This window comes from Anarrhichthys ocellatus, unplaced genomic scaffold (genome assembly GCF_004355925.1).
Source record: "Anarrhichthys ocellatus isolate YVR2014 unplaced genomic scaffold, GSC_Weel_1.0 scaffold17, whole genome shotgun sequence".
Lineage (NCBI taxonomy): Eukaryota > Metazoa > Chordata > Actinopteri > Perciformes > Anarhichadidae > Anarrhichthys > Anarrhichthys ocellatus.
The window spans coordinates 734,699-745,660 of record NW_022280047.1 but is presented as its reverse complement, the minus strand read 5'-3'; the positions used below and the strand labels follow the sequence as shown (position 1 = coordinate 745,660).

Genomic DNA, 10,962 nt, shown 5'->3' with positions numbered 1-10,962 from the left:
TATATATATATATATATATAAAAACAGTTCACTAGTGCCTCTTTAGAGCAACGGTCCATCAGCTTATGTGAAAGCCAATAGAAAGGGAACTTCGGATGCCTGTGCTTGATCATGATCACAGCATTAGGAAACAGCCTTAAACATTCCCTCATCTCACTGATGCTGCTCCTACATCACCGGCACTCTCCTCAGGAGGGAGGGAAGTCACTGCAGCACAAAAAGCTGGCCGACACGCTGCCGGCAGGTTAACACCCGGGGGGGGGCTTCGGGAATGCCGTCGAGCTCGCAAAAGCTATTACACAACACACCTGGAGGCTATGCACTTTAAATCAAAGGGGCAGGTTTAAGGAACGGTGTGTAAACATCAATTCAGACGGAGTAAACCTGCTCTCACCGCTGGATTAAGTAAATTATTGGCCAAATATTATCCATCCGCATGTAAAAAAATAAATAAAAAGGGCACACATTAGATAGATTACACTTTATTTCAGACTCAGGGTCCAGAGAGACAAATACATAAAATGACATACACAAACAATAAAAGTTCATAGGCCTAGCAATGCCTTACAAAGAGACAGCTGGGACTGGTAGCGTGTGCTACTAAACCTTATGTTGGTTAAACAAACTATGATCTCATTTTCAGAGTCATTAAGTCAACAAATGAATTTATACATGAGATTTCTTAAAACAGTTTGGAAAGTATCGACTCGTGCAACCACAAACATTTCACTGGCACTACTCCATCTCGGTCTCTTTAGCAGTATTCTCATGGCGTCATTATAAGCTACTTGAAGTCTCCGTAAGCTCTTTTTTTTGTAGTTTGACCACAAGTGTGCAGTATAGAGTGGTGTACAATATGCTCTGAACAGAGACATCTTCACTCCATCTGTACACATACCAAACTTGCGTGAGAGACTGTTTGCTTGTGCACACATCCTACGACATTGCCTAGAAATGTCTTTGTCATCGGTCATGTGTTTTGTTATAAAATGACCAAGATATTTTACTTCATCATAGACACCAAGATTTTTGTCAGGCAATTTGAAGTCAGGGAAGTTTAGACATTGTTGAAATGGTGCTCTTATCTGCACACAATAGGGTCATTTTTTTGTGTTTGCCTCTGAGGAAAAGGCCTGGCGTGGTGTGCAGAGCGATCAGACGGGGGGAGCAAAACTGAGCGGAAAAGTAACACCGGCCTTGCGTCCCATAGTAGACTAACAAGCTGTAGTCACATGCTGTAGCCCCCCCTCTCCTCCCCTCTGTGTTACGGGGGTGAGACGTCAGAGCGGCCCGTAGCCCGCTGTGTGCCCTTGGACGGGAGATCTGCTCTGATACACGGCGCCAAAAACACATGCCGGCTTCTGCTAAGACAATTTATTTTCACGGGGAGGTGCGATCTCGGTGCTGACTGGATAAACCCAAAACCACATAACTGCCCGGGGGTCGGTACCGTCGTTGCTTCTCATGCCTCTCTCTTAGGAAACAGTCGGCCTCTGTTCAGCCATCAAATAAAGACAAAAACAAAGAAACTGCAAACTGTAAGCTGCTAACAACACAAATATCCTGTTAACTCCTTAAGCTCCTGGCATCAAGAGCTGTAATGCTTTCAGCAGAATGATAGCAATCAGAGGTCTAAATTAAGGTTCTTCAATGAAGCGCATCATTTGTAGGTTATTTACTTCCCTGTTCCTGTTGGGAATAAGTCTTCGTCCCTGCAAAGCTGCAGATTTGAGGTTTGGAAGCTGAACTTTACAGATTTTTTTTAAACGATAAAGAGAACAAACTGTAATTTAATGTTCTGAATACTTCAGCTCCCAAAATGACAAATAATAATATTAATACTGATAAGAGTTCTGGGTAGATGATGATACAACAACGCCTGTTTCTTAACAAGCATCATTAACACAGTAACCTCCTCAGCCTTGATCCAAAAAAAGGGTTTAACCGTATAAATATCAAACCGCTTTCAGCTTCCAATCGGCCAAACCAGGTGACATTTTTTACATTTTCAATGCTGCTCCAATCTACACCGAATCCACCAAAGCCGAAATAAGGAACAGAGCAAACAGGGTCAAAACAACTAAAAAACAGGTGACAACACTTAATAGTAATGACTGAATAACTGCCACCTCGGTTGATGCCTGTGGTAAATCTCACGTACCAGATGTTTTCCCTTTTCAGAAATAGGGAAGCAGTGCATATAAAGTTCACCATCACTACAAAAAAAGGGAGCCCCCTGATAATGCGCATGTCAAATCAGCTTTTCCCAAAAGCAAGTCGAACTGCAGTGTCTAGCCTTAGCATAATGTTACCATAAATAAAGTTAAACATCATCTCCTTAGAAAAGAAAAAGCTTTATCAGCCTACATTCAGTCACTTGCATGTGTTCACAACAGAAAACCAAACGGGTTAGTGTTTTTGACATCATTCTGAAGTATAACGCCAATATAGGTCCAAATGCATCCGAGTCAATCAAGAGAAATTGCTGACTTGAAATCAAGAGACAATGATATTCACTTTCTCTTTAGCTCTTTTCCCCTAAAGTCCCCTCCTTTACACAGGCCGGATGAGTGGAGGTGTGGGCCAGCCTATCAGTGAACGAGTATCTGTTCAGTTATCTGTCACACCCATCATTACCATATGGTTTGAGGTCAATGCCTGCTAGTGGCTGTCACTGACTCTCTGGCATAATATAAATTCCACATAAAAAAAAAAGAAGGTCCTGGTTGCCTCTACACCAGACGTAATAAATGCTTTCACAGTTTGTTTTTGCAAATCTGTCTTCCTCAAGGCCAGCGCTCCAAAAATGAGCTGGATGTCAGTCCACCCGAGGGTTTAGTCCCTCATGTGTAGCGGAAATAAATAGCTGGTAATCTCTACGTGTTGTGTAAGATTGAAGACATGACCCACAGGCGGTGAGGAGAGCGCTGCAGGAATGAGTGAGGGTATTCTGAACGGTCATTTTGGTTAGATGTCTGAAATAAGGTCTGTGGTTAACACAAGCTAAAGAGATTTTAGCATTTTGTACTACAGTATGAAATATGTAAATTATACCCCAACATGAATGTTGAAGCTTTTATGTGTCTTTAAAAAAAGGCATTTGCTTACAAGTGGCTAAATGAGACTGCAAAATGTCATCACCACCATATCCGTGTCTTCATACTCGCACTGATGCCACCCTGGTGTACTTTGTTTATAGCCTACAGTTAGCTCTTCACCTCTGCCGATTGCATTTACACTTCGAAAAACATAAAAAGGGGTGTTTTGCCTTTGTGAAGATTATCTAGCTGCACAAACACCATAACCTTGTGTTTGCCACAGAGCTTATTTACTGCAATTATCCAAAATCCCATTGGTTTTCATGTGGAGGGAACCGGTGCTATGCTAACTTCTGGAGGCTGTCTTACAGACTCGTGTCGTCATCCCTGCAGCACTCTGTTTGCCTCCAGCTAATGCTGAGCACATTCAATGCAATCTAAATCACCTTTAGCATGAATATGAGCATGCGTAACAGTGTAATAAGCAATAGGCAAAGTAAAGCCTCAGGAGAATAAGGCTGCATGTTTCTTGGGTTTTGTAGAAATCGACAATACAGCCAATCGTTTGGTTTCCTCACACACAACATATTCGACATGTCCCGTCTGGTGAAGTAAGGATCCAAGTGTTGGCCACGCCGTGCACTTCTAAGGCCGTGTCATAGCAACGGCTAGCACTGAATTCCTCAGTCTGTGCTGCCGTTTTGTGTGGTCCTGTTTAACACCGTGCAGGAGTACGGCCCTGTGGTCCAGTTACAAAAAAAATAAAAAAATCCACCACGAGTCAGAATTCAAACCAGTTATCACCCAGCAAAGTGCAATAAATGTTTCCTTATTTTTCTGTTCATCTAAAATACCCTTTGTTGGTCCAACCGGATCTAACCTAAGAATGGTAAACGTGACATAAGCCCGGCATCCCTTAAAGGGTTTAGGGATACGTTTCAATTGATTCATAGGAAGAGAGGGACATAGTTTTGGCCTCTGGGTTTTTGTGCCAGGTCTCCAGTGATGCACAGCAGGAAAGGAGGCCCTGCGCCTGACCTCCGAAGACAGCCAAGCACTCGGTTCCAGCGGTCCAGAGTTACAGCTGTGCTTTCCACAGAAAACTTTGTTTGTCACAGAACATATTTGATCCTCAACTAAAGCTTGAAAATGCAATGTTAACGGCCGTAGCTTATTGTATTTTGTAAAAAGAAAAAGAAGAGAGCGGATCATTTCATGTCACGAGTGTGAACCCTTTGTACCACAACGCCTTGTGTGTTTGCTTTTGTTGCCAACAACTTCCCATGAGCATGTAACCAAGATTACAGAATAACTCATGTAAGATGTGAATGAGCCACTTTTGGTGCCCAACGAGATTTGTTACTCCAAGAGGGGAAGACGAGCTAGACGTGAGTCCATTTATATTAACTACAGCATAGCTGTGCTGGTGGGACTTTGTAATATAGACTCAAGAAGTGGCCCGGTGGAGTTCAAAGTTCCTTCCAGGTCCCACATCTTGGGAGGCCCTGTTTATAAACAAGCTGATAACACTGAGTGGGAGAGTTAGTTTCACACCGTCCCTCGGTCCCCCCTTGTTAGACGATAGGACAATGTCTGTGTACTTGTTGCTTTAAAAATTCCCAGGGAAGGCCTTCAGTTACAGCTTCCTCTCCATTGTTGTACTTTTTTTTTTTTGCAGCCTCCATCCCACCCCTACAATGTGGGCAAAGCCCCCCCGCCCCACAAAAAAGAAACATAATCTCCAGGCTGGCACAGTGGTCTGGACTGTAATCATTATTTAGTCACAGGTATTACAAATATGCAGGGGGGTTAATGTGTCAAACCAGTGAAGGTAGGGACTGGCTGTCTCACTTCCTCTGACCTCTTGACTCACAAGTAGCCAAACCCAACAAACAGCAGCAGCTTTTGTCCTCGTGAGTTTGGTGGAAAGTAGCAGCTTGGTGCCACAACAGCTACGTAAACGTTACGTAATGTAAGATAAACTGCACTTTTAGGGTGCAGCTAGCTGGTCGGCTAGTTTACGTGTTTCACATGTAAACAGAGCGGAGCTGCGGGTCGACCTGTTAGACCTCGTCCACACAGCACCGACAAGCTACAGGCTAGACCTGAACATTAGCATAACACAGCAGCCGGTGCCGCTACTGCCCCCCCGCTCTGTGGGGGGGGGGGGGGGGGGGTCACACACACCACCTGAGTGACGTCAGCCCCTTGATTAGGGGAGCCCAACTGGCCAGGAAACAAAAACGGTCAGTGTTGGATTAAAATACGCGATACCACACGGCATTTACTTACCAAATAATCCATGTACTATCGCTGACCAGTCACAGCAGCACGAACTGAAGTTGTAGTTAATCCCGTTTTTTGTTTTTTGTGCTTCAGTGAGTCCAACATGTAATGGGTTTTGACCACACGTCGCTTTGTATTCCCCGCCTTTCGACAGACAGACAAAACCGAAAAACCCAGACTTGGGTGGGTTTCAAAGCGAGGACTCTCGCCGTCTTCTTCGCAAAAAAAAAGACACGTTTTCAGCACAAACGACCGAGTCTGCTTCTGGCGACGAGGGTCCGAGTGCCTTTCTCCTCACTAAACAGCCCCCTCGTCAGCCGGTCGACTTCCAGTGTTTCTTTTATCACCACAATATCAGTAGAGTGGTTTGGTTGAGGAAACCAGCGAAGCCCCACGCCGCGACGTCACGCACGTCGTTTCTTTTTCGCACGTAGCGTGGTCACGTGACCGAACACATGGTGGCTATTTTCATTCTGAGGAGGAACCGCTGCTAAAACACATTACACGTCTCTGTTGGAGTCTACTTTTCTGCATTTTGAGTAGGGATCAGCGGGCTTCTATTTCTTTATTTGGATTTCAGTAGCACGTGGTTGATCTAATATGTTTATTGTGATTATTATTTACATAATCACGAGGACTATTTTTACGTCCCTTTATCAGTGAAGGATAGATCTACAGGGTAAAACCATAAAACATTTCACAGGTGAATTAGACAGACTCTGATAAACTGGCAACATCTTTAATATGTGTATATATTTTTTTGAATACATACGTTAATTCGCATAATGTAACTTCGGCACCTTATATGTGTATAATATATGGCATAGAAATAAACTTTATTTGTATAGCACTTACAGCACACATACAATGACATCCAATGTGCTTTACATCAAATTGGACAAACAAATTAAAATGCAGAAACACAGACATAAAAATGCAATAAAACAGGGCAGTAATAAAAAATATTTTAATAATCTAACAAAAGAAATAAACTTTCGGCAACATTGAATAAAAGCAAGGCTACTTGAAATACATATTTAAAAGGTTGTTCCCTAAAATAATTTACAGAAGGTACTACAAAATAATATCACCTCATTTCCACAAAAAAACAATCACATTTCCAGCATTTGGGATATCTAGTTATCCCACAATGTATTTCACCACGAGGTGGCTCTGTATTCAATCACAATTTATTCTATTTTCTATTTTAATCGAGTAAACCAACACCAAACTAAAGACTCCATCCATGCGCCTGCACATCCATGCAGTTGCAATTTCCCAAGAGTATTGTTAAGCTTGAAAAGCAACAGCCTGTGACATAATACATTACACAATACATAATGAATGACACAGTACGTACAACCACAGTTCAAAGGCTGGTCCCTCTGGAGGCACGTAGGCCTGAGCACAGACGTTACAGACAGAAGACAGTGGATAGAGGGAGGATGAATACAAAACCTTGTGATGTGTCAGAGCGGCATTTGTGTCACCCTAGATTTGCTTTCTCTATACAAACAGTAAGTGTTGCTCTTTTTTCTCCCTTAAAAGAGCCACATAAAATAACTTACACTAAAAAAAAGAGAAAAAAGGTATAACCTCATTAACAGTCTGACCCAACCCCTCTTTGGACACACTAGATAGAGCCAAATTACCAGAATACAAATTATCAAGGTGGAAAGCAGACACGCAGCCCAGACACACAAAAAAACACAATTATGTTGTATCAACCTGATTAGAGGAACAGTATGAATCACAAGTCTGCTAATGTGATGCGAGCTGCATACTGAAGTAATTCCTGTTCCTCGGAGACCGCCGCACTCGTCTTCAATATTTCATGAGCTGAAGTGGAAGGATAACTGGATGTCCTCTGCACAGGTGTGGAGGATGTGGAGATGCAGACGTGAGAAGATGTTTGCTCTGATGTGCACAATATTCAAGTGTGCTTGTGTAATAAAGCAGTGTTGTCTCCTTCAGAATGTGACATCAATATGGTTGCATTTTTGAAAGCTTTGAGCACTTTCAGAAACATTAGATTGGCATTTTCAATAATTATTTGAGAGAAACAGATTTTTATTGTTACCATTCATGTTATTTTCCTCTTTCTCCTCCAAAAAAGTAAATTCCAGAAAACAACCAGAAGGGGGCAGTATCTACCAGAGTAAAGGACACAGCATCATCTTCCTTGGTCATGTCCAGCATACAGCTTTCCAGGAGGAAATGGTCTGTTCATGCAGCACGATGTCAACATCATAGACAAATAACTGGTGGTTTAGGTTGTGCATGTCTGTCTCTGAGACAGTAAATACAAAATGAGTCATAATATACAAGGGTAAACTCAGTGAATGTAACTCTCAGATTTTATCAGCATTTATTAAAAGAAAACAACGTTCACGTTATTTTAGTTTCAGTATAAAAATATGCTTTTATCACCTTTAAAAGGAATCCCAGCCAATTCCAGAGTCACCTTCATCACCAGTTTTTGTTAGTGGATGGGAACATGTTAGTGGATGGGAACATGTCAGCGGATGGGAACACATCAGCGGAGGGGAACACGTCAGCGGATGGGAACACGTCAGCGGATGGGAACACATTAGCGGATGCGAACATGTCAGTGGATGGGAACATGTCAGTGGATGGGAACATGTTAGCGGATGGGAACAAGTCAGCGGATGGGAACACATCAGCGGATGGGAACACGTCAGCGGATGGGAACACGTCAGCGGATGGGAACATGTTAGCGGATGGGAACACGTCAGCGGATGGGAACACGTCAGCGGATGGGAACACGTTAGTGGATGCGAACACGTTAGTGGATGGGAACATCGAACATGTTTGTGGATGCGAACATGTTAGTGGATGGGAACATGTTAGTGGATGGGAACATGTCAGTGGATGGGAACATGTTAGCGGATGGGAACATGTCAGTGGATGGGAACATATTTGTGGATGCGAACATGTTAGTGGATGGGAACATGTCAGTGGATACATTTCGGATTTTATCACTCTGTATTAAAAGAAAACAACATTCAGTTTATTTTAGTTTCAGTATAAAAATATGCTTTAATCACCTTTAAATGGAATCCCAGCCAATTCCAGAATCACCTTCATCACCAGTTTTTGTTCTTTGAAGCTGTGCATTTGGGTGGCATCACATGTTAGTTGATGGGACGGACCAATATCTTATTTAAAGAGAATGAACCAATACAACGTGAACAGCGGAGTTTAGGGAAATTCATGTCAAAAGTTTCTGTTACTTCCTGGTTGCTAGTAACTGTTAAAGATTTGATTATCAAATAGCTACCTCAGTGCATGTCATCAATAAACCATTCCTCCCAAAATATACTCTCCCACTGTTTTCTGTGTGTTTTTGTATATGTTTCTATGCTGCCTTGCTGCATAATGAATGTCCTCCAGTGTAATAAATATCTCAACAGTATTTGTGTAACAAACTTACATCCAACACACACACACAAACACAGATTATTGATGTGTGTGTGTGTTCTTTGCAGCTACACATATTTCTTTGTTGAGTCATTAAGGAGACTGAGAGACATTCTCGTCCCAGACAGAGTAACTGCCGGCTTCAATGATCAATAGATGTGTATGTATATTTTCAGGTTGATGATTTATATATCATTCATTACTTAACGGTGGACTGAAATAGAGTCATTTAAGTGAGTGCCTTGGTCTAATAGTGCTGGGAGCCAGTCAGAGTGATGTCAGTGTTTTTTTTTTTTTTTAGATGACATTCCTTTCAGATGAAGAAAGATGACAAAGCTTGGTGGAAGATCCCGGGTTAATCTGACATCCAACCGACCGTCTGCATCAGTTGCATTCTTATCTTTAATTGCTGAACCAGATGGGGCTTCATACTGGCCTCAACTTTATAAATATGGTACAATTCCACAGAGCTTTATGTAAAGTTTTTTTAATTTATTTTTTGCATTCTTCTAGAAGGATATGTTTTCTAGAAGAAGTTAGGATTGGCTGCTTAGTTTGTGAATAACACTATATGATGCCCAGTTAAACAACAGCAGCATAGCTGACTGCCTTTTCATACTTCAGTACACATTTGAGCCACGAAAGTGAGCATGGATCAGTGGTTCCCAACCAGAATGGAGCTACCACTGAGGACACTTGGGGTCATGTCCTCTCTATCTTTTCTCGGAATTTTGGTTGTTTGAGCAGCCTAATGGGCAGTTACATACAAAATCCTGGACATGGTGGGGTTTCATGGGCTGATTCCATCAGAATAAATGGAATTAATTATTTTCCTGGTCAAAATTTTGTTCCAGAGAAATAGCATTTAGACATTGTGTGGGAGGAAAATTTGTATAATTTAAAGGAAATTGAATTAAATGGATAATGAAAAATCCATACAGGGGCCTCAGTATTTTTTAAATCTAAAAATTGCTGTGGCCCTGTGTGACCACGTTAGTTTAATTCTAATAAGTTCAGGGCTGTAGTTGTCATTGAGAACAAGATGTCTTCAATATTTTGGGAAATCTGAAAGGGTAGCGCGAACATGTTAGTGGATGTGCACATGTTAGTGGATGTGCACATGTTAGTGGATGCAAACATGTCAGTGGATGGGAACATGTTAGTGGATGGGAACATGTTAGTGGATGGGAACACCTCAGTGGATGGGAACATAGTGGATGGGAACATGTTAGTGGATGGGAACATGTTAGTGGATGGGAACATGCTAGTGGATGGGAACATGCATAACTGGCTAGCTCAATGCCACCGTAACCTATGGTTACAGCTGATAACGCCATACCAACCAACAGCATAGAGCCCATCCTCCGGTTACCCCCTCAGGTAAATACTGTTAGATCTGCCAGCACATTTTCTGTAGTTTGCTAGTGACATCGCCATGTTGAGAGCCATTGAGAGACAAAAGAAATGCTCCCAATCTCAAACAAAGCACCTTTAAGTACAGTTTTGAAGTACTTGTGGTGCATTTTAGAGGCAATAATGTACTCTTTCACTGCGCTTTATTTATTTTATTATTTGATTTATTTGACAAAATATAAATCAATTATTTATTATTATTATTACTATTATAGGTTAAACTACCCATTAGTAGACCTATATAAATACATTAAGTAGCTCCGCCTTCACATTCTGCAGCATTAAAGTGATGTACACATTCATGCATCAATAATTATAATCCAATTATAGAATACCTATATATTACTCTAAATTGGGCCATTCTGCATGATAGGTACGTCTACTTTTGGCACTTTTATCATGCTGTTGTACTTTCACTTGTAGCAGAGGCATCCTGCACTGTGCTCCACATGCAAGACTCATGACAACAGCATGTTTAAATCCTGGTTACAAGTTGTTAGCATTAGCAGCATGAAATGTAATGAGGCATTGCCCCCCTGTTATCTCCCTGCTCACAGATCAGAATCAGAATGCGTACGCATACATGGTATCTGTCTCCGGTTTCCACTCCGCTCTCAATGTACCTACATACAATACACTATTTTACAATAAACTAGGAAAAATAAGAATAAAAAAGGGCAGCAAAAAAGTAGAACAGATGTAGGTATAAACATTTAACAGCTGTATACTCTTATTAAAATGCGGCAAACACTCCTCACAGGGTGGCGAGGCTCGTGTGGTATGT

At 41.7% G+C, this 10,962-nt stretch overlaps 1 protein-coding gene across 1 annotated transcript in view; it reads right to left on the bottom strand.

The window, feature by feature from the left end:
* LOC116388596 (ADP-ribosylation factor-like protein 15) overlaps positions 1-5,722 on the bottom strand; it is a 98,476-nt gene extending 92,754 nt beyond the window's left edge. The window contains exon 1 of the mRNA XM_031856615.1: positions 5,331-5,722. Coding sequence (XP_031712475.1) covers positions 5,331-5,342 — 12 coding nt within the window. The 5' untranslated portion in view covers positions 5,343-5,722. The remainder of the gene's footprint in view (positions 1-5,330) is intronic.
* Positions 5,723-10,962: the final 5,240 nt, after the last annotated feature.